The sequence below is a fragment of the Eschrichtius robustus genome, chromosome 17 (genome assembly GCF_028021215.1).
Source record: "Eschrichtius robustus isolate mEscRob2 chromosome 17, mEscRob2.pri, whole genome shotgun sequence".
In the NCBI taxonomy this organism is placed as follows: Eukaryota; Metazoa; Chordata; class Mammalia; order Artiodactyla; family Eschrichtiidae; genus Eschrichtius; species Eschrichtius robustus.
This window is the reverse complement of record NC_090840.1, coordinates 63,718,526-63,743,480: the sequence shown is the minus strand read 5'-3', so window position 1 is coordinate 63,743,480 and position 24,955 is coordinate 63,718,526. Positions and strand designations below refer to the sequence as shown.

Sequence of the window (24,955 nt, the reverse complement as noted above, 5' to 3'; positions counted from 1 at the left end):
AACTTCATTCATTACATTTTTAACTGACCATGAATTTGTTGGCTTAGTACCTGAAGTGTAACTTTATCTTTTCAATTAAAGGACATAATTCACCCTCAGACCTTTGGCTTTAACTTTTTATATAATATATAATTTGGTGTACACTTAATGGTGAAATTTTTTATTATCACAGGTGGAAAAACACCAGCCATCTCAAGGGTTTTGTGCTCACAAAAGCGTGTAATTTTGTTTTTTTGAACCAAGTTAATCAATGACTGTTTCATGTGAGTAAATTTACACTCTTGACGATTGCCATAGACTTGAGGGTGACAGAGAGGAAGATCACTTCCCTTTTTAATATATCATTTAAATCTTGGCGAGCAGATGGAGATTAGGGGACGAATCCTTGTGATAGATTGTACTATTTAACTTTGCTGCTAAGATGCTGTAGCCTGTTTTTATCAGTTACATACCAGCTTCAGCAGTTTTAGGTGGTATTAACCCTTTAAATACACAAACGGTTTTACTATTCAGATACATATTTCAAAATTTATTTGATCCAATATTTTTAGTTAGTCATGGCTAAAGAATGTTTCACTCAGATCCTTTTTTTTCCTGAATAAAAATGCTTCTCACTGTGCCGTGCATATTTCCATAAAAGTTGGTAAGCTAATTTATGGCTTAAAAAAGAAAATAAAATTCTATATTTAATATATGAATACGTTTTACAGTGGAAATTGGTGGTGGACAGTATTAAATGGCTCTGGTGTGGAAATACGCAGGTGGTCATCAGTAGCTGACTGAGATTTACTGAAGATTTTGATATTAATTTTCTCTGCAAGCAGGACTATATGTAAATCTAACTCTCTTCCCAAATCCACTTAAATTGATGATAACATATGAACAACTCCATGCATATGAGGTTCATTGTCTTCTCACTCCTCTAGGGAATATATTGTTTGCCTCATTGTAAAACTGTATTTTGACTACTCTTTTACCTGACTAATTTCTCTACTGCAAAAGTACTATTGTCTTTCTACTCCTAAAGAGTGTATGGGACAGGATACTAAAATTCTGGAACAAAAGTGGTACAAAAGGAATCACATGTCTGCCTGACTAGGTGTATTAAGCAGAAATGAAGACCTTACAGAAAAAGCAGTAAAGTTCTAAAGAGCATATACTTTTTTTTTTTTTAATGATTGGCTTTTTCACTTCTGATAATAGTATGTTTCAAAAATATACTCATCTTTTCTCTGAAAAGATGCAAGAATCATTTAGTGAAAATATTTTAGAGGAAATTACTTCATCTTCAACTCACAGATTCACGATTCGTACCTCTCTAAAACTCTAATTTTAATCATTTTATAGTTTGGAGAAGGAAGGATGTTTCTCCTTTTAGCACAAAATGAGTTTAAACTGACTTTCACTAGCGAAAAAACATGCCACTTAAAGTCACCCCACTGAAGAAAATGAAGTCCAAACGCCCAAGAAATGTTTACTTAGTTTTTAACACCTACCATACTTCAAATCCTGTCTTGGTCCTCTTTTATGTATTGTTGATCTTCAGAAGTTAAAGAAAAGAAAAAAGAAAAAAAAAAAAACAAACTCTCAATTCAGTAACTTCACGTTGAGAGAATTTTATTTAACAATGAGGGTATCTGAAGATGTGAATTGGTAAAAAGAATGTCATGCTTAAGTCAGAATTCCTTATCTGCTACTAAAACCCCAAAGAGCAGCAGGTATTAATCTTGCCGCATTTGAATAATGTTCCCATTTTATCTATTTTGTAGTACCCCCTTTAAGCACCCATTGAGCTTGCTAGCTTCTCTCCAGCTCAGAAAACCATAGCAACCTCAGTCCTCACTTCTCCAACTCAGGATAGAGTTCAAGTTGTTCCCCTCCAGCCCTTTTGCCATCAAACGCAAGGGAAACCCTGACCACCGACTAGGTGTCCAAAGACTTTCAAGTCCTAGAAGAAGGGCGGGGGAGGGGACACACACACACACACACACACACACACACACACACACACACACACACACACACACACACACACACACACACACACACACACACTCCTGCGTCGTTTAATTGGGAGCGAGAAGAGAAAGTAGCAACTGAAAAGGTAAACACTTTTAGAGTTCTTTTGATTGTTCAGGAGAGCATCTCCGAGTGTTTGGGGACCGTCGATTGGGCCGCCGCGCACTGGCCCCCACCTCCCCCCCCAGCCCCGCGCCACTCCCCAAGGTAGGTCCTTGTCTTTATCACATTATTCCTAAAGCTTGCGGATTTTTCCTCCTTGTCCAGCTCGCGCGTTCCCACATGGGGGGTGGGGGAGGAGGAAGGGGGAGAGGCGGGGCGGGAAGGTAGCCGGGTCCCTGCACCGCGCAGCTCTCATTCGCCTCGCTCCGACTCGGGCGAAGTTCTCGCGCAGCCGGCTGGCCGCGGCCGGGGCCGGTCCGGGCGGGCGGCGGCGGCGGGTGCTCGGAGCCGGGCGGGGCGGCGGCGTCGGCGGCGGCGGCGGCGGCGGCGCGGGGACGCGCGCTGTCTCTTTAAGGGAGCTCGGTCTGGGGTGGCGCTTTCCTCCGCGAAGGCTCCTTTGATATTAATAGTGTTGGTGTCTTGAAACTGACGTAATGCGCGGAGACTGAGGTCCTGACAAGCGATAACATTTCTGATAAAGACCCGATCTCACTGCAATCTTAAGCGTCCTCTTTTTTGGTGCTGCTCCTTTCTCCAGACCCCGCGTCCTCTCGATCGCTCTCTCGCCTTCCTAATTTTTTTTTTTTTTAAACAAAAAACAACACCCCCCCCTCCCCTCTCCCACCCGGCACCGGGCACATCCTTGCTCTATTTCCTTTCTCTTTCTCTCGCTCTTTCTCTCTTTTTTTATAAGGGGGGGGGAGGGAAGGGAAAGGGGGGGGAGGCAGGAAAGACCTTTTTCTCCCCCCCCCCCCAATAATCCAAGATCAACTCTGCAAACAACAGAAGACGGTTCATGGCTCTGGCCGCCGCGCCACCATCTTTCGGGCTGCCGAGGGTGTTCTTGACGATTAATCAACAGGTAAGGAGGGGAGGCCCGGGCGGGCCGCGGGGCCGGGGGCCGCGGGGGGTTCGGGGGGCGCGGGTGCCCCTCTGCCAGGCCCGGGGAGCCGCGACGCGAGTGCTGCGCCCGCTCGTGTGTGCGCAAAATGTGGGCGATCGCAAGCGGGGAGCCCTGGGAATTAAAAGTGACTTTCTTTGAAAAAAAAAAAAAAAAAAAAAAAAACGCAGAGGGAGAGTGTGCAGAAAGCCAAGCGCAGGCTTCTCGGGTTTCACATGCATTTTCTTTCTTCCTTTTTTGCGCGTGTGATTTCTTTCTTTCTTTCTTCTTTTCTGCTCTCTTTTGCCCCCTTCCTCCCTTCCTTTTGGTGGGTCTAAGGCATCTGAGTCTTGGAAACGAAAGACTTCAAACTGCAGTAGCCCTCGGAGTCAGGAGGGTCAAGTTCAGCCGCCGGGGAGGAGGAAAAACAAATCCCCATTTGCCAAAAAAAGAAGTTTCAGTCCGGTGCCCCCTCCCCCTCGCAGCCCCACTCCCCCTCGCTGTCTCTTTCTGGCTGATTTTAATTCTCTCCTACCGGGCGCAGCGGAGGAGCTGGGGGTGGTAGGACCCGAGGGGCCGCCGCCGCCGCCGCCAGTTTTCTGGGGCTCCTGACAAGCGGGGAGCAGACTAGGCACCAGCATGCAGAGTAGTAAGTTGGGCGAACTTGGGAGGGTTGGGAGGGTCTCAGAGAGGGGCCTTCGTGTGGTCCCCAAAGTGGGAAAACAGTACAGGACTGGCGTTGGCTTTGAAGAGTTTGCAAAGCCAGGCTTCAAACTTTTTTCCCTTAAAGGCCCAGCTGGGCTGTAGATGGAGGGTGTCGCATCCCCCGATGCACCCGCCTCTGCGCGGCTCAGGGCAGCTTGACCGAGGGGTCTGTGCCCTGTCCGTGCCATGTGGCAGGCCTTGCAGCCAGGGCGCTTCCGTAGGGGCTGAGGAAGGGGCAGACTTCCTCTGCGGTGAGGATGGTGCGCCCTGTGTCGCGGGTCAGCGGACACTGGCCGGTGATTAAATGCCTGACAGCGGTGGGACATCCAGGCGGACGGGCGCTTCGCCTTCTGTCTAGTTCCTGTTTGGGTTCTAGAGAAACGCATCTTTGAAAGGCCAAGGCAAACACCGCTGTCCCTTCAAGTAACTCCAGGATTATAGGACCCCATGAATAATTTGAGGGTGAGGCGGAGGTGGGAGCCCTTTGAAGTGCAAAGCTGTTTTTGTGGCTGGGAAAGCTTTTTTGTTAGTACCTGTGTGAGATGGTGGTGTTTCCCCTTTTCCCCCAGGGAAGTCAGTAACTGTTTTATGGCCCTAAGACTCTAAAGCAATTTAAGTTAGAGGGCGAGAGGGACTGGTGGGTGTCAGAGGGCATCTTGGACGTCTTACATTTTAGGTCTTGCTTTACTTCCTCATATCTTTTTAGGCCTCAGAATTGATACTATGAAAGTGAGTAAGAGCGATGGATCTTAATGATGAATCAAAATTATGGTAGCGTATTCATCCTTATCCTATTTTGGAAAATCACAGCTAGAGTTTTAAGTGAGGTAAGTGAAGTGAGAAGCTTAGCGGAGAAGTTAAATCCACTTAGGCCGATTCATTGAACTTTCATAGATTCATTGAACTTCTGTAAATGCACCAGGTGAACAGGAAAGGGTCTGAGAGCACAGCAAGTACAAAGGGAAAATGCAGATAGGGCCTGAGACAAAATTACCAAGAAATGCTTGCTTGCTTGTTGGCTTAAAAATTTGATTGTTCCAAGCAAAAATAAAATAGGAAGCTTCCCGCCACCTCTTTCCAGTCCTCCAGCTCTTAAGTTAAAACCTATGGATCTTGCTGGCATCATGTTACTTTTCCTGCTGGTTTTAGGAAAAGTTGATCATTTAGAAAAGTCTGCCAGAGTTAAAAATGCAAGGGGCAGCAAAGGAAAGTCATGCGGGCGGCCAGTTCTTGACGTGGACAAAATGAGAATGAAAGTTTCTGAGCTCAGTGTTGTAAAGTTTCTTACATGCTACTCATTTGCTTAGGCCACTTTCTCGGATGTTCCACCAGTTAATGTATAAAAGCAAACTAGCTCTAAAACGGTGTGGGCTTTTTCTCTTTCCCCAAGTATGCCAGGGTTGTGAATAAATACAGGGTTTGTATGGGAAGATGAATCGTTTCCTGTAAGTTGTGATGCTCACAGGACAGTCTGGAAACGATACCAACATTTTGAGGATTTTTTTTTTTTTCTTTTTTTACCTTTAAGTGAAAGTTTATTAATGACGTGCTTAATCTTAACAAGTCAAACATATCGTTCTTAGAGCTTCTCTGTCCTCAGATTTCATAACTTCCTTTTTAAGCTATACCCTTGGATGGAAACATCTCTAGATTCAGTTAATATACAGGGCCACCAACGTGCTAAAGTTTGACAATTATTTCTGGATATCAGTAACGTGAAAGTAAAACTCCTAAAGGGGAAACAGAGTTTTAGTGCCAACATTATGACTTGATTTCTCTAAATGAGAGGCATTCCCAAGCTTCATTAATACTCTGTTGCCAAAGTATTATTTACCATCGGCGAGTTGACGTTTATGGCTTCCTGATATATCTGTTATATGTTAGGATATGTGTGTGTAGAATACTTTTCCACTCATAGTAACAAAGTCGGACCCTCTCCAGATAAATGGTGGAACATAGCAAGTTCCTCACAAAAAAGTTAGTCACTCTTGAATTTTAGATGCTGCAAGGGTCTTTGCTGCTTTTTAGATTTTGTCCTTTGTCTCTTAAAGGTAACATTAAAAGAAGGAGAAAAGTGTCATAGTAGCTGGGAAGCCTGACTTGATTTTAGAGCTCAGCATTTTGAGAGTAGGATTTTATAGGATTTTATAAAATCTTCTACATACTTGCTTAAAAATAGGTTAGAATCCGTATAAGTGTGCTAGTCATAAGTGACTTACACATGGCCCTACCATATTTTCAGTATTATTTTTACTTTTCTTTTAAGTCACATACCACTCCTGAGTTTCCTCTGATTTCCACAGGGTAGGTCTCGCTAATACACACAAGGAAATCTTCATTCATAAGGAAAACCTTCAAAGCAGGGAAATGAATTCATCTGTGGAAAAGCTGCTTTTTAAGATTCTAGTATTTCAGTGATGTTTCTATTATTATTGTTGTTATTATTTTTGATGTGTGTGTGTGCGTGTGTCTGTGTCTTGTGGGGAGGGAGAGAGAGAGAGAGAGCGCGCGCGCGAGAGAAGAAATACAGACTACAGTTTGCAATTAATGACCTGCACATTTGTACTAAATACATAGGGTGATAAGTTTTAATAAACTCTTGTCTTACCTTCTTTGTTGAAGTAAATAAACATTACTGAAAGTTTTCAAAGGGCTTGCAGCAAATTGTTTTTGAGCTAGAACTTTATTTTGAATTTGAAATGAGCACAGATATTGATAACAGGCCTTTAAATTTTTTTAATAATACATGTATGTAAAAATTTTTTTCCTTCAATACCCCTTTTGATAGCAAACAATGTAACAACACTATACTATTGTGTGCAAAACAAAACAGACTTTAAGAAAGTTAGGGGCAGGTATTTATAATGGATTTAAAGGGAAAATTATTATTTTTGTAAAAAGTGATGCACTTAAAATAAAATGACTGGTGCACATTAAAACATATTCTTATTAAGATATTCTGTGGTGTGTAAAATGCAGCCATTCATTCAACAGGCTGACAACTTTCCACTTGGTATTTGCCTTTGCTTAATTTAGTTTCCGCAGGACAGCTAGTGTGGTAGTCTGCCTCTGTTTTTGGCAGGCATAGAAAACTATAAACTCAGACAGTTTTGTCCCAAATACTGCAGCTCACAAGTTACAATCAATTTGATAAAAACAGGCAAGTTTTATGGACTTGCTTTCTGTTGTTCACCCTTGGTCAAGCTTTCAGGTAACAGAGGGTTCTTTCTCTTCCCCTCTTTTGCTGGTTATAAGTACTAATAGCCTTGATAACTAATTCTGAGTCTTGTTTACTCATTTAGCTTCCTTATTTATTGCTGATTGAAATTTGGGGAAATTAATGACAGCATGTCTAGACTTGGTTTTACTTTTACTGTCTATCTATGTGATAACATAGAGAGACATATTCTATATTCATCTTTTGATACCACCATACAGAAATAAGTGAATTCTTTGTTACTATTCTAGTTATGATTTATGGAATTGTAGGGTCCCTCTTAGATAAAATATGAAGCAACTCTTACAGCCTTTGTCAAGTAGAAATTTAGTCGGATTCTCTCAGGGCACTTGTAATCATCATGGATAGAGAATACTAACGCACTTTGCAGTTCTTTATGTTGAAAAAAATTGAGAACAGTTTTTTATAATTATCAAAATTATTTACCTCCTAAAAGCTTTAACCAGTAGATTAAAGTAAATATGTTAAAATACCAAGTGGTATTTTATACACTGTTCAGTAGCAAACAGTGTTGCGGAGGGAATAACCACTTTTAAAAATTTATCCTCGGGTGTAAGTGGGTCTTAAGCCGTTTGTTTATTTGTATAGGATATTCTATTAATTATATATGGCCTATCACTCAGTGGTTCTCAGATCCCTGGGAACCAAATTCGTTGGCCTTTGATTTGGTTCTCTGATGGATATAATAACGTAGAACTTGGTTTAGGTTAGAAAGAGCTTTGGGTTTACGGAAACCCCTTTGCTGAATTTGCAGAAGGATCTATGGATGAAAATGATCTAAATTGTTAAGAGTGAGTTAGATGAAGAAGCTGGCTGGTCGCTGCAGCTGTAGTAGCTGTTATGGTAGCAATGTCTACTTTTTGTCGTTAAACTTTTTTTTTCCAAAGAGCACAAATCCAGGCAGCAAACTGAAGATGAAATTATCTATGTACTTCACATTTGAAGCATCAGTGGAAATCATTTTCTGATTCAAAGTTATGATCGAAATACAAATAACATCAAAACACCCCAAAGAAAGACATGAAGGATACGCTTTTTGTTCCTAAGTATGTTTCATTAAAAATAAGAAAGAAAACTTTTAATTTTTAAAATGTTTCTAGCTCTTTAAAAACCTGCAGTAAATACTTTACAAGTGGCTAGACACCTTCCCTGGTGGTTTAGTTTATACAAGCAGGAAACTTTCTCTCTTACTCTTTCTCTCTCTCTTTCTTGTTTTCTTTAAACCAACTGACGTAATGCCAAACTTTGCTTTAAAAGAACAGACAGAAGTAATTGGTAGCTTTTAACTTTTAATAATGTTCTGGATTGGTTTTAGTGGCCAAAATGCCATTTAAAAAAAAAAAAAAAAAGTTCAAGTAAGAACGGGCTTGTGGCCTGAGGAAGAAAGGCTCTGTTGATGCAGTTATTTTTATTCTGTTTTTCAATCTGTTATTAAAAATCTTTCCTGCTGAGCCCTGCTGGATTTCTCCAATTGCTCTCTGTGATGGCTGGTGCATTTCAGGTTACCGTAACTTAAACAGTTTTTGGGTTTTGGGGAGAGTGGGTATTTATTTGTGTTGCGTTATTTCTTTCTTATTTGGGGGAAAAAAATTTGTTTTTGTTTCATTTGACATGAATTAATTAAGATTATCAATGGCGACAGGTCAATGAATACGTTTATATAAAGAACGCTACACCTGTTAGCAGGAGTCTGAAATGTGGAAGTTTAATTGTGACATTAATCATTTTTATGTGCAGAGGAAGGAAAATAGATGAAACTTTACAAAAATATATTTTTAGATTGAAAGCGTTAATTTTAAGGGTCATTTTGTTTCTATGGGCGGCCCTTTTTGCTCACAAATTCAGATGATAGTTTTTAACCCTATTATCACACAGTGTTTTTAGTTTCCTTTTTTTTTTTTTTTTTTAATAGTCATTTTCTCTCTTCCTGGTCTTGTATAGGCAAACAGAACTTTCTCCAGTTAAGAGATAACTTGGTGATGTTGGTTGACATCAGGGCAACTTCAGAAGCTGGCAAGTAGGAAAATCTTTTCAGAGGGCAAAAAGATTTGTGCCAGTTTTTCCTTCCTTGGAGAAAGACGTTCCACCCAGAAATGGGGCCCTGTGCCCCATTTGGTGGGCCAGAACTGACCATCGACATTTCTGGTAGGAATTTTTCGGAAGGTTTAAATCTTATGGTTACTTGTCTTGGTTTAAATCTTACAGTTACTTGTCTTGGACTTTGCTTTTAACCCCAAATTTGTTCTGAGGGTTTTTGTTTTTGTTTTGTTTTCCTTTTACACAGAATGTGTTTTAGAAATAATACATACTGAAAATTAGGTATCATACAGATACCTTAAAATGTCTTTTAAGGCATTAGTAATTATCATGAAAAGCATTCCGTATATTCAGGGAAGTAGAAGAGTTCCCTGCGTGGAAATTTGATGGTTTTGATTTACCTTACGTTTTTCTCGTTTTTTCTTGTGAGAACTACAGATTTCAGTTCAAATCAGGCATTTTTTCTCTGCTAACCACTCCTTTACATAAGGATGTGTCAGGAAAAACTGTAGGAACTTAAGCTATAACTTGTTCGCATCAGCATAGAGAGAGTAGCTTAGAGTGAGTCTTGATTTATTTTTTACAAAGTTTTCAAACAGGAATTTCAGGTGATGGGTCTCTCCGTCACTACGTTTTTATTGAATGAATATTGGTTTATTACTGCAAAACTGAGGGAACAGTAATAAAGTTTGGTGAGAAGAGGAAAAAAAAGGAAGAGAGAGGTGTTCAGAGCTGCAGTCCTTTAATATCAGTAGTTTGTTTACTGTTCAGTGGTGGGGAGGGGTTGGAGACGCTTTGTGGAAGATGATACCAAAAAAAAAAAAAAAAAAAATCCATCAATTGCGCATAGGATCCCCTCCCCTTAAGGTTTACTTAAACAATATGTTTCGGTTTTGCCTCAAGCCATTCCGCACCACTTCTGCTCCAAGAATCCACCACTATCTTGGTTCCTGAGCAATTAAGGATGACCCTTTCTGTTATATAATGAACTGCAGTATTGTTTGAACAAAGGTAATATATTTTGATTTGTGTGATATTCTGGTAACTAGCAGTAGGATGTCTGTAGTATGAGAGGAAATCTAGCATTGTGAATGCTTGCAAATGGTTGAGGTATCCACGGTATGTTTAAATTGCTGCTGATATGTGTGCATGCTATTGCAGGTATGTGTTATGTATGTAGTATTTGCGGATGGACAATACGTAGATACACCTTGATGGTGGAATCCACTTTGCTAAACAATTAACTCTACACTTTAAAACATAAATCTTTTAAGGAGCTACGTGACCTACTTTATAAAGTCTCGAAGTTTGAAATGAGTTTGGAGTTTAAACATAATGAAGCCATCATGATCATAATACTTATACCTACGCTGAATTTACTAAGAAATTCAAGAAATGACAAAAAAACTGTACATCAAAATGCCACCTTTCAGTGTATCTAAGAAATGCTTCTGCAGATAATTTTTTTTAAATCCCAAATTTCTGTTGAGAGGAGCAGTTAAGTGACGGTGCTGTTTCTGAATATATCTTTTTAATGGATAGCACTTTATAGTTTACGATTCTGTCATCTTAAAACGTTATGTAGAAATAATATGGAACATGTAAAGACTTTGTACTATGATCCAATGCGTTTATCCCTAGGGTGATGGATTCTGTGCGTCACCCAAATGTGATGCTATTTGCCAGGCTTGTAATACTGGTTTGAGGGTTGCTGTATGTCCTATTTCATCAAGCAACACAATACAACAACTTTGGTATCTAGGTAATTGACGGTCAAAATACGTTCTGGAAAATGTTCTAAATACTTTTAAATAAGTCAGAAGTTAACTTATATATTCAGTTTATTTAACATGAATAAACAAGTGACTCACTGTCAGCTATTTAAGCCCTCTATTATAGACAGTGTTAGAGGGAAATATACAAGTGTCCATAGTTTATTTTCTGATTCTTTTTTCCTTTATTTAATGGGAGCATGGTTCTCTTTTTTGCATTTATAATTGCTTTATCTGTTAATTATTTGTATCCATGATAGTGAGTAGTATTATAAAGAATAATAAACATATTCATATTACCTAATGTATATGTCCCAAGCTTTAAAAAAGCATTAATATTACATTATTAATTTATTAGAGTAACCAAGAATGAACCCAGTAGAGGATGATAGATATACCACAACTGCTATTTAGACATTAAATGTATTTTAGCTGTAGAAAAAGGAGAGGAAAAAAGATTTTTGCCTCAAAATTTTTTTTCACTTGTAGAATTTGGACAGAATTTATGAAACTTACAAATCAACAAACATTTTTTACTATAACATGTGTTTCTTGGTTAGATTCTACAATATGGCTTTCAGTGAATCCTTGTGAATCAGTATTTCTGTTTCGCCTTATAGAAGCATGTATTATATCTGAGATCAGATACAGCTATAAATAGTGTAAATCTATACGGCAGACGTTAGTTTGTGGAATCTGATTTCTCTATTACATGATACACTTCATGTGTAAAGGGATCAAGCATTACTAATCTATTTTAGCTTTATTGTTTTCTCTGAGCTATGTACAAGTGTAGCATATGAATTAGTGACTTCATATGAACTATGTACAGGTACATGCATATGTCTGTATTCTCACTCGTATAGAATGTTTTCGCATTACAGGCACCGAATGGAATTTTAACATAGTACATATTTTTTTTGAAATGACTTTAGTCTTTGTAATATCCATTTTAATTACTTAATGCATCCCAACACCTATCTGAGGATTAATTTAATTAGAATTTTGGTTCTGAAATGAGAGTGAGAGTGGCAAAACAAATTAAAACTAACTTCTACTTGTGACTTCTTTGTGATGTCAGTATCCACACATCTTTAGCTCTGAAAGATGCAGAAAGAAATACATCAGCCTGTTTTTTCTTTCAATACTATTAAGTAGCTCCGAACATATAAAAGTTCTTAAAAGAGATTTTGGCATTTGTTTCTGCTTTACTTTTTGATACCATTAAATATTTTTGAGAAGAGAATCTAGCTGGCTTTAATTTTTTAAAATACCATTCAACTGATGGAAGTTAAGACGGGTCATATATATATTTTTATATATATATATATATATATATATATATAACTTTTAATCAAGGCCCATGTTATTAAATTTTCTCAATACATATTAGTCTGATTGTTAAATAATTAATAGTTCTTTACCAGTTATTTATAGATATATCTTTGAGATTGTTTAAAATCATGTATTTTTCTGTATTTGGCTGCTAAATTTTTATGTTAATAAATTGATTAAATTATAAATTGAAAAAACACAAATGATTATGTTTAATACTGTCTTTAACTTATTTTTGGAAGTATTTTTTTTAAAGATTATTGCAAATTTTACTCCTCAGGTTTGCCAACTTAGGTACGTTTTAGAAGCTAACTTTAGGTACAAGTGGCCAGTGTAAGCAATAACACATTTAAGTAATGAGTAATATGAAACCTCATTTTTCTGTAATTTACAAGCAGATAGTAAGGAGATGTTTCTCTTTTGTATTTAGAATGAATTTGCATTACATTCATTGGATGCAAGATGTAGTAAATTACTTTAAGAAGCTCGCTGTCATCTAAACCCCAATTACAATAAACTCTTTATTTTACTCTCTGTCCCATCACTGTTTATTCTACTTTTAAATGTCTCGTTCTTAAGACAATTTATGTTGTTGAAAGAGTGTCCTCATTATTTACATTTTACTTTTCCTTTGTACTTTGATAAGCTTTAAATAAGAAAGCTGTCACTCAAGATTTCAGGCCAGTAGTAAAAAATCATAAAGTACACATGTTATGTGTAAATGTTTGTGTATGATCTTGCATGTTCACTTTGTCAAAACATTCCACTCTTTATCATTCCCCATATTTGTGTACACTCTGTACACACCTGTCTTGTACTTTTTACTCCCAGGATAGTTCAGTATATCATTGTTAACATTTAACTATGTGTATACATGCTTGTCTCACTCCCTGAATACTTCCATTGGCAATAATAAAAATTAAAAAGTGAGACCAGTGATGATTAGAAATGGAAAATAGGGGGCTAGATATTAGCGTAAGCAGATTTCCCTCCTTTTTGTTTTTCCCATTTTCGGTTCCTATTTAAAAAGATTTATGTATGTATATCTGAGCAGAAGAGGGATTTGGATACTGCACAATCCATTATAACATAAGGAACTGTTGCTGTGTATGGCTTTCCTTATTTATATATTTTTGACATGGAAAACTCTGACCTCTTTGCCTGTGGTACTTGGGAATTTTAGATAAACCCCACTGGGGTCCCACTCATCAGTTCTGGCTTTGCGTGACAAAAAGCATCCTCTAGCTTCTGGTGTGCTACTGTGCTGTTTCCCTTCAGGAGTGGAAGCCCTGTAAGTTAATTTGGCATTTGAAAGCACAACTAGAATTTTTCGTTTTTGAAAATCCTCTGGATGGTTTTCAGAGGAGTAAGCAGAGATCATGGGCAGCGTGATGTTGTTCATCTCAGGATGCTAAAGAAAATTATGCTGAGAGCAAGCATGCTTCCTCTGGATTATTCTGCCATGCTTTATTACCTTTTTTTTTTCCTCTTTGGGATCTAATATTTCAGGTTTTGGAGGAGTGAGGCTTTCTCCTTTCAGTGGAAAAATGTGCCAGCTCTAGGATTTTTACTTCCATTTCTTTATAATATTTATATTTTTAGGGAGAGAGGCATGAGAAGAAGAACTTATATACTGTAAAATAATAATTTGATTTTATTGTTTGCTCTTGAGCAGGCCTTTGCCATTCCATTTCTATGAGGAAATGCATCCAATGAAATTAAATAAAGTTGTGGTATAATTTTGCAACAATTCTAAGCACCAACTGTGACATATTTCTGGCAAAAAAATTAAGGCAATTTTAGATACTCAGTGCTTCCACCAAACTCTGTATTCCAAGTTTATAAATATGAATTTGATCGTTTGATCATGGATGATGCTTGCAATGAATGTATCTTGATTCAGGGAAGAGAGTACTTAAATTATGCTCACCATCAATGTGCTTTAGATTTGCAAGAAATAGAATGCCAAGCATCATGCTTTCAGCCCTTTGAGATCTTTAGGAAAGAGTTTTACTTGTTTATGGTAGCTTATATTCAATAACATCAAGCACGGACTGTTTATCATATTTGTGCCTTGAGCTGTAGTGAAGTTCAGTAAGTGATTGTATTTCCATCAAGGTTTGGGGAGTAATGAACACTTAGTAGCCATCTGCTAAGGATGGTTCTGAGGTTTGGAATTTGTAACTGATTTTTAGGAGCTACGGCGTATGTATAAAATAGGTGGAAATACTCAGTGATCTCCTTTTATAAAAGTTAGTTCTGTCTTTAATGTCTAGGAAAATATAGCAGTGAATATTTGCTTTTTGTATGTTTTGTCTCCAAGCAGAGGAAACTGACAGTTTTATGTTTTAAGTGCCGAAAGTTGTTCTTGGCTATGCACCCCCTAAGTTAATCACTGAGATGTTAACTTGATTTTCTGTCTTTAAAAAGTTTTCAAATTTTAAAGCACAGTACGCTTCCATTATTTCCAAATTGACATCCTGCGTTCTGGATTGGTTTTTAGAGAAATGTTCTCCAAATTCTCTTGAATTGCTTTAAGTCCATTGATTTCGAAATACTGAGTTTTGCTTTTTTAAGCTTTTCAGAAAGGAGAGGAAATACTTCATCTTTTGAGGCTTTTCTTATTATAGAACCCTTTTTATCTCCCATAAAATGCAAATTAATTTTGCATTCATTTTTTATTCTTGTGTGTGTGTTATCTTTTCAGAAACTCATTTTGAGGCATCAGAAATTGATCAGTGATTTGAGCTTCCCTTTCACACCTTCCTCTGATAAGATATTTTGGTCATTTCTAAGGAGTCACTACGGATAAAACCTTTCTTATGTCATTTGCACAGTTTTATTTTTACTTCAAATGAGTGGTATTCGAAAAGCATATATTTATTCCTTGAGGTTAATTGCAAAAATTATGAACAGTATAAAATAACATGACATTTAGTTGTTTCTCATTTGCGTCTGAGGCAATTTGTATCTAAAAATTTGATTGAAGGAAAAAGAAAAAATATTTCAACCAGCCTTGAAATCAGTGTAAGATAGTCCTACGGAATTTTCCAAAATTAGTAAGAAAATGTGAAATATTTTCAATGCACAGGGTTAAAATTAAACTGCATATATAGTGGATACTTTAACCTGACATATTTTACTGTAAAACTGTTTTAGTATAAAGAAAAATTCCTCTGGTTTTGCCTGTATTTTATTTTTTTGCAAACTGCTTTGCTTAAAATGATTGGCATCCTTAAATTATAGTTTTGTGTAAAACAAATAAGGCTGCTACTTAAAGAAGCAGCGGCTCTGCACATTCATCTTAAAGACTATTTTGAAATATTTTCATTTGGAACAAGTGCATCAAGCCCTAAAGAAATAGGTACCAAATTGCAAACTAGTATCCCAAACACATCACCCAGCTATTCACTGAAAGTGGGATTGACTCTGAGAAAGCACATTATTTCCATTCGCAGTGTAATGTTTTTAACAGTATTTTGGTGTCTCCACTGGTAGAAACGTGGACATTTCAACCAACCACCTCCTTGTTTGGTTCCCGTGATGTCAGGTGAACATTTTGCCAGAACTTTTGGTCTGGTGTAATCAAACCGTGTTGTGGAATTAGGCTAATATGATGATTTCAGATCATGTTTAATGTGTTATTTTGAAAAGATACTTTAAAAAAATTCACCTATTTGGAATATAATGGAAGAGCCTGGGCAGTGTTTTTAGATTTGATTCCAAGCCTCTAGCTACAGATCAAGAAGGACAAAATTCCACAGATATTTCTTCTTTTCCTAATGTAGGAGAAAATGGGGCTTATTTGCATAAACACTTCTGTAGAAATAGTTGGTCAACTTTATTTCGACCAAAGATGATTGTATAAAATTGGAGCAAACTTTCTGAGCCCGACAATATTGTGCATTTTAGTTCCTTAGGTAACATGGATAAAACCATGTACAAAAGGAAACTAAGAAAAGAATAAATTTCATCTCCTGTTGGAGGTTAGATGTAGAGTGAACTGCTTAGTCTCTGAGAGAATTTTCTTAGCTCTGTGCCCCATTTCCTTGGCTGGCGGGTACATTTCATCATGTGCATGAGTGTACAATGTTCTGCTTCCCGCATACATGTGCACATGTGGATCTATTCTGAAGAGTCTTTTAACACTTTTTTGTTGAGGAAAAGTAGACCGTGGCCAAGGAAACACTTCTTTCCTCAATGGCTGAACTTTCCTTGGATGGTCCGTTTTGTATCTGCTGCTCAAGTTTAAATTTTGTTTCTTTGTTTTTCTTTAATTCAGGTATTGTTCAGAGTGACCATAGGGTCCTGTTTTATTTTGAGTGATAGAAGGGGCATGACCTCTATCCATTTGAGCAGACTCGTCTTATTTTACAAAGGAGAAAACTGACAATTAACTGAATTTTCCATGGTCACACAGCTAGTTAACTAAAGGACTGAACTAGAATTCGTGTTTGATCACCATCCTCATTTATATCTATAACACTAAACAATTTTGACATTTGTTGAGGAAATCTGCCTGCTATTTGCTATTCACTCATCTTTATTTTTCCTTTTGTGGATGGATGGGAGAATAGAATTAGAATACCATTTAGTATGCATTGGGGAATCGATGATCATATAATAAGTCAGTTGGTATATTCCATATTATTTCTCTATCAATATCTTATGAAGGTATGGGAATCAAATATTTAGTCTAGAGGTTACCCTGGAAGGTTAAAATGTTACTGCAGAAAATCTAGGCTTAATGTCTCTTTCACACACCTGAGCAATAGATGCCTCTTTGGGTTCATATATAGAAAATCCAGTTGGTCTGAAGAATTGGTTATAAAATGATCATTAATAAGAATTTAACTTTGTATTATTATTCTCCTTTTAACTTAAAATACCTCCAACATTTACCTATTTTGAGACCAGTTAAAAAAAAAGCAATCCATTTGAATTAAGGACTTTTTTTATCTTCCAAGAAACTGAGAAACTGGACTTTTCTTTACTCATAACACACATAAGCCCCTTGGCAGGTTGAAAACTACAGACAACATCTGTGAGATTAGGCCTGAAATGTGCAATGAGTTATTAAAATGTGGTTGAGAAACCATTTGTGGCATTTTACATAGACTCCTCAGCATTTATAAAAACAAATTAACAAAAGAATAATGAAGGAACCTCATTTATTTTAAATGCTTTTCTTATCCTGTCTTTTGAATGATAAATTTCAACCTACATGTAGTGAAAATGAACTATTTTAAAATATAAATTTAATCTATATTTTTTAGCATTTCTTTAACATTCCATTTTTATCTATGACCCCGCTGTACAATATGGATGCAATTAACATTTCTTTATTGGTTGTAGTTAAGCTAATTTTAATCATTTAATCTGTTGCATTGGAAAAAACGGGAAAAAAAATCTCTGTCTTTTTAGACATCTGAGGTATTTCATGTAAATCTCTTGTTCCTTGTTAGCTTTCAGTCCTAATAGCTATATTATATAATTTAAAATGTTAATGCAACTCCCCCATCAGTGAAATTTGTGATTTATACCCCCCCATGCCACCATTTCCATTTCTGTTTTAAAGAATTGTGGTGAATGCCATGCAGAAGGGTATTGGACCCAAGACCTCCCGAAACTCTTTCAAAAGACAGCTTCAGAAGTGGCTTTGGAAAGCAGGAGGAGGTGTGTCCACCGCTGAAATGGGCTGGTTTGGTCCAGGGTCTGTATTTGAACTCGCATGTTCAGTTGCAAGGTGAAGATACCTGTTGGTCTGGCTTTTGTTTGTCTGGGCTTTCCTCTGTTTCTTAGCCAGAGGGCAGACTTTTTTTTTTTTTTCCTTTAAATATGGTTGTTTTGTTTCTTCAATGTTTCTTTCAGGTGAAAACCCTTTATAAATGGCTGTGGATAGTTATTCCTGTAAAAGGATATAGTTTGCTTATGGAAGATTATCATATTCAGTTAGTTAGAGAGTAATGGAATGATCTTTAACATTAAAAAGCAGTTCTTCCAAAATGGATTAAGGAACCATTTTGACTATTATGCTGATCATCCTACAGAGCGAAAATCTCTTTCTTGGTGTAGTGAGCATACTATACAGAGCAAGGCTGAAAACTTCCATTATTATTATATAAATATCGAGGATTTTTCCCCTTCTCCTCCTCTGGCTATTATTTCTTTATATAGGTTTTACTTTTTACTTTTTTTTTTGCCCCGGCTGTAAATTACAGTTTAACATCCAATGTATACCTAATCGAACCATAGGAAACACTATCAGTGCCTATCTCGCCCTAGTCTGTCTTTTTATTTATTTATTTATTTTATTTATTTATTTTTGGCTGCACTGGGTCTCCGTTGCTGCACACAGGCTTTCTCTAGTTGCAGCGAGTGGGGGCTACTCTTCGTTGTGGTGCACGGGCTTCTCATTGCAGTGGCTTCTCTTGTTGTGGAGCACAGGCTCTAGGCGCATGGGCTTCAGTAGTTGTAGCATGCGGGCTCAGTAGTTGCGGCACACGGGCTCAGTTGTTGTGGCTCGTGGGCCCTAGAGCGCAGGCTCAGTAGTTGTGGCGCACGAGCTTAGTTGCTCCGCGGCATGTGGGATCTTCCCGGACCAGGGCTTCAACCCGTGTCCCCTGCATTGGCAGGTGGATTCTTAACCACTGCACCACCAGGGAAGCTCTCACCCTAGTCTTTCTTAATGATTTTCTTAATGTTATTTTGGAATTTATTTTTCTACTTGATTCTCTCCTTTATATTCCAGCTATCTATTTTTCTCCTTTGACTTTAGGAGATTGGAACTTTATCCTGTATTCTTGGCATTGCAGATCAAAATAAATTTAAAGTGGTTCTTACTCTGAGCTTTGTTTATCAGAAAGTACTTTTTTGTTGGCTTTTAAAACAGATCAAATCCAGATAAGGTTTAAATGAGTTTTTTGTATTTCACTTTTTCTTTCCACTTATTAAGGGATTTGCTTTCCTGATAAATCAGTATACATTTAATTTTATTTTATTCCCCCTGAATCAAAACTATTCTCCCTGAATATATTCACTTACTTTTGGTAAACACCTTCTCAAACAACTTTAAACCATTTTATACTTGTTCTCACAGCACGTATTTGTGAACAAAAACTATCCTGGATATTTTATAGAAGGTAGTTAAATGACATTTATCTTCTACTCTTTTGGATTATAATCCAATTGCAGTTCTTGGAATCTAGGAAAAGTTCAGTTGCAATTATATAGCTAATGTATGTTTACTGAAGCTGAGAGATAGGTTATGGTTTAAGCACTGTATTGATTTTAGGTAACAGTCGGCAAATAATGAAGGTAGTTCCCTTGACAGTTTAGAAAAATACAAGGTAAAATGAAACAAAAGGCTACTTTTTATTTATTTCCAGATGGATTCCATCTCCTACTTGGCATGGCACAAAGTCAAAACGCTGCTCTTTGAGGTTTATTAATTAGAATGTTTCTAAGCCAGATATGGAATCCTGTCTCCTTTTTCAGATAAAAGGTAAACCTACTCATATATAAAAATAACTTTAGAGGGGGAAAATATTGAAAGCCTGAACCTGGGGCTCTTTTCATGTACATCTCCATGACTCCTCCATTTGTGGACACTGCTATATTGAGGACACCAGTGGCCTCATGGCAGCCAAGCCCAATGGTCTTTCCATCCGACTGCACCTCTTAAATGAATTGGATGCTGCCAGCCACTCTCATGAGTATCTCTCTTGGCTTGGCTTCCGGGGCACTGCATCCCTGCCACACTCGTTCTAGTCTGTGCTTGACTTTCCTCTTAATCTCTGCAATTTTCCTTGAGGATTATATGCTTTCACCTTTTGATCTGAATGAAATCATTCCAGTGTTTTATCTCTAGACCCAAGTTGACTCTGAGTTCGGGTTTATCACCTGTTTGTCATTATTAGCTTGGCATGTGGGACCCTAAACTCTGCTCCCAGTTTATCAGTTCCATCTTTACAATACCATGTGTTCTATCCTTAAAGTAGTATTGAGTTCCAGAACATGGCCAAACCTACCTTCCTTCATGTTCTCCCCTCTCTGAAATGCCTTTCTTTCAACCAGGCTTAACTATAGGAATTCTACCTATTCCTCAGATGTTGACTTTTGTATTTCTTCTTTCTGAAGCCTTTCCATTTCCACTCATTTAGATTTAAACATCCTTGCCCTATGCTTTCACTTATTTATGGCTTTAGTATAGCCCATACCAGAATCCACTTGGCATTGCAAGTGTGAGGAGAGTAAAAGCATACCCAATTTCTGTTATTTTTACAATGCCTTGGATACAGTGGGTTCTCAAACATGTTGTATTACATTGGCACTTAGGAGAAATACACTTTGGCCAGAAGAGCATAAGACTTTTAGGGGTTGAGAAAATTGTGAAATTGGATTGTCAGGTTTCAGAGAGGAAAAGGATTATCTGATGTTGCATAATTGATAGACATTTTTTGAAGTCTGCCCTAATGTATTGTTCCTAAAGTGTCATACTGCTGGTTACAACTTATGTTGTATTTTGCACTGTGGTTTCAAATTCTGTCTTTTACTGATTAATGTCCTTGAACCAAGTGTGACGGGGTCAGTGAAACCGAGGCAAAGGGAGGCCCAAATACATTGGCGAACTGTAAAAAAATGAAAACCCACACCACCTTGTTGCACTTTATTGATATTGCAGTTGAGGTACCACAAAGTAATCAAAGATGCAAATTGATAAATGTTGTGCCCTTAAAATATGAGGGATAACAGTGTTAGCCTCTAAGGTCATGAGTGGGGAATGTATAGTTTTAACTTCCATGTGTTGAATATTTGTCAGCCAGATGTTGTGTTCTGATATTTGTGGTTTATGTATTGGCTTCATGGTGAAAGTTACCTGTAAGTGGTTGATACTTGGATGCTAAGTGGGCGAGGATGATTTAGACCTTCAGAAGGAGATATCCTAACGAGGATATTGATGAGTAGGGTTTGTCAGGAGCTGAGGAGAACCATAAGTAATGCTGCTTTGGGAAGTTCAGGTTTATGGCAGTGAGAGGATATTGAACCCCTCTTTGCTCTTTTTAATATCCATGTCTCCTTGAGAGATGACCAGTAAAGTGATAACTAAATAATAGCTGCTGAGACATTTCTCATGTTGAAATAAGAGTGTCTGAGACTTCTTTGAATATCTGATTTTTACTAATCACTTTAATTTCATCTTAAAAGCCAAGGAACAATTTTTGAAGCTTTTTTTTTTTTTTATAAGACCATACCCTTGGCCTTCTCTCTGTAGTTTTTTCTTTTTTAAACTAAAAAACTTTCTTTTATCTGAGAATTGGGAAGTCCCTTTGATTTCATGTGTGAATCTGTTAAGCACTTAAATATTCTTTTAAACAGCTTTGGGAAAGTATTAAGACTTGCTATTATTGTGTATTCGCAAATCTGTATGGACCTGGAGCCATGAAGGCGAAATCAAGGAGAGGATCTATTTGATGAATTTCTTTACTTCTAGGACGGCTCATTACTTGTAGGACTGGTATTTGTCTATTTCTTCCTTAATAACAAAACATTCCAAAGCTTCCTAGAAACCGTAGCTAATTGCATCTTTCAAACATAGTTTTCTGATGTCACCTTGTATCTATCAGCAACTTTAAAAATCTTTTGAAGGAGATAGTTGGAGTTTTAAAAGTAATATCTGTCTGAGATTTACAAACTATTTAAGTGACAGGAGAAAGCGTTTCCTCGAAGAGTACATTCTAGTTAATGAGTAGGGGCTTTTAAATCTTCTGTACTTTTCCACAACTGAAGGGGTGCATACTTTTGGTTGAAAGTGAGTAGGCGAAATTTAGTCCTGCTGTTCTGGTAGTCTTGGTGGTTTAGAAATCTCTTTATTGCAGTTTTATAATCCCTGACATGACTGTCCAGCTCTCGTGTCTGCTAAATACAGAAATAGAGGAAGGAAATGTATGTTTTGGCTCCATTCAAATGGAGCTTATCAGACTGTATGTAGGAGGAGTGGACTTTGTTGAAGAAGCCTCTGTTTGCCAGCTGGATAGCATGTGCGCTGGGCGAGTTTCCTGTCTGCTAAAGCTGTGTGCTGCCCTTTAATGATGGGAAGGAGCACATTATTAAGTGGGTCGTGGTGTTTTCACTTGTGAAAATCAGGGTGCAGAGGGCATGCAAACTTTGCCCAGAGGCTGGCCACAGTTTGCATAGAAACGAGTGACTCGAAGCAACAACTGATTTGGTGGGTGCGTGGCGAGCACTGATCACTAAAAAAGAAATGAGAGCCACCACCGGCCACAGGTGAGCTAGCTTTTGCAGGGGAAAGGCTGCATCCCAAGAGGTTAGTTTTCCATTAGGGGCCACCTGCAAATGATGATAATGGTTCACAGTTGTCGAGCACTGCTTGAGTGGCTTGTCTCCACTTGAGACAGGAACTGCTGTCATCCCCATTTCTCAGGGAAGTTTAATCAACTGCTTAGGCTACAACAGGGTGCAGTCACAGCATTAGGACTTGAACCCAGGCAGTCTGGCTGGAGCACTCAGGCTCGGTCAGTTCTGCTTTATTTCTCATCTGCGGTGAGCACGGATTTGCGATGCTGTATGTTCCGGGGGTTCCATACACTAGGTGACTGTCATATCAGCAGTGTTCCATTCGGCTTTCTACTTAAGCCCTCATCTACCTTTGTTTATTGTCTGAGAGATAAAACCATCGCCTTTATATATAAGACATTTTAAGTCTGGTTTTCGTCATAATTCATGTTCAACTTGCATTCTTTCTATAGCGATAGCTGTAATCTCCCGTTAAAAAATCTATATTAGTCTAAGTGACTGCCTCTTCTTGGCTCCATTACAGCAAAAAGGCTGTGATCAGCAAACTCTTGTAGGGGGAAGTTGTTGATTGACGTGGGGCTGTGGTGCTGTCCTGGAAATCCTCTGGGCTTTGTGTTTCTTAAATTATTTGCACTCCTGGGTAACTGCCCCTGCACCAGATGGGGTCTTGACAGCGTGGCTTTCTGGCTTGGCTTCTGTTTGTTACAAACACATAAAAAGCAAAGGTTGGACTGGGTGAGACATACAAATAAACAAACAAAACCTTTCGTCATCTAAATATCAGCCGATTTGTCTCTGTTGGATTAATAAAAAAGTAATTTATATTTTATGAATGAGCTTTAAAGCCCCAGTGTGTTTTAGTGGTTAGTACTGCCCCAGAATTAAAAGCCAAGAGTAAAATTGCCTTCTTATTTTGAAGGAGAACTAAAAAATCAGAACCGCAGATCAGTAACAAGAATAGGATTCCATTTTCTTGCAAGGGCTTCTCAAGAAGCTCGAGTCAGAGTGAATTGCTGGTGTCTGGGAAGGAGGCTGCTTGCTGCCAGGGGCCCTGCCTTTGAAGCTGCAGCGACCGACCCGAGCTTTGGGTGTGTCGGTGGCGCTAGCTGTCCCCTGCGCCCCGGGGCCGCTGCAGCCACGCGTGCTCCCCACCGGGCTGTGGGCGTGTTGTCGCAGGAAGTCCTACGGAAGCAGCCGCGCTCGCCGTCCGGCTTCCTCGCCCGCTTCCCGGTGCGCGGAGCTCCCCGCCGCGCCGCCTCCCCATCGCCCTCCCTGCGCCCTGGCTGCACGGGGACCCGCGTCCTACCCGCCCGCCGCCCGCCCGGCCTTCCTCGCGTTTCTCCTCGTGCATCTCCCGTCTCCTTGCCCTTCTCCGGACTTCCCAACTTGGTTCCCTCTCTCCACGAACTCTTTCTCCTATCTTGGTTTCTCCTTTGCATCCTCTTCTTCTGCTGCCCCTGTTGGATGTGACGCTCACATTTCACTTGCTTCTGCCTGCCGATGCCCAGATGGGTTTTTCAAACCCTCACTCCGCTTTAGATCTTCTGATTCACCTGTGATCAGTGTACCTGTGCAATTGACATAGAGAGACAGTGGCCAGTGGAGATAACTGAAGTTCTTGTTTTTCATGAATTGAAAAAAAAAAAAGAAAACTATTATGAGCCTTTCAATCAGTTACATACTTTCTCATACAGAGTTTTCAAGGAGCTGCTTAAACCTCTGTTGCTGATATTTTGAAGTATGTGTATTTACACAGACCTTCTCGAATAGATGGAGGGATTGGATCTCCTGCATTCTCAGTCAGAAAGCTATGAATAAAATGAACACAAGAAAGTCATATGCACCAAGTCACAATTCAGGTTATAATTTAGTAGTCTTCATAAGCACATGAAGCCTTTTTGGAGTGCCAGAGGCTTCTGTTTTATTTTTGGTGTTCTGGGAATTGAGGCCTTTATATTTTTCTTGAATTACAAATTTGGAGACAGTTGCTCTACATGGATCCCTATCAAGTTTTATCCCTCTCTACATTATCAAGTTTATTTTTAAATTAATTCTTTTTAGAGCCATGCTTTTTATATCCTTTCTGTTTCCTTTTCTGGAAGCCCCTATTATTATGGCCATACCATGAAACATCAGTACTTTTAGTAAACTTGCTCTTAAATTCCCTACTGCAAGAGATATTTAGTAAGGATTGAACTTTATTGATTCATATAATTTATATCCATTTGCTTCATTTTTGCCTTGATGGTTCCAGTATGCCTGACATGAAGAAAATAGTTGATATATAGCTGGATCTGAGGGGTCCATTTTAACTTGTAGATGATAGGATTTCTATATTGATGCCTTGGTTAATTTTAAAATTAAAAAAAAAAAAAAAAAGGAAACTTAGATCCTCCTTTTTAACTTGTAACAAATTAACTTCTAGTATTGAGTTCCATAGGGAGAGTATGTAAGTTGATATCATAAATTGATTTCATAAGACAGTATGGA

At 38.3% G+C, this 24,955-nt stretch overlaps 1 protein-coding gene across 5 annotated transcripts in view; it reads left to right on the top strand.

Moving 5' to 3' along the window:
• Positions 1 to 2,547: 2,547 nt before the first annotated feature.
• Positions 2,548 to 24,955, top strand: part of TRPS1 (transcriptional repressor GATA binding 1) — a 253,448-nt gene continuing 231,040 nt past the window's right edge. For 3 of the 5 annotated variants that reach the window (XM_068525872.1, XM_068525870.1, XM_068525867.1), the window contains exon 1: positions 2,548 to 3,043. Coding sequence is in view for 1 of the 5 variants with exons in the window: in XM_068525871.1 (XP_068381972.1) it covers positions 3,701 to 3,710 (10 nt within the window). In the remaining 4 variants the exon portion in view is untranslated. Of the gene's footprint in view, positions 3,044 to 3,612; positions 3,711 to 4,472; positions 4,594 to 24,955 lie in introns of those variants that run through there. The other 2 variants (XM_068525868.1, XM_068525871.1) reach the window with 2 other exon arrangements.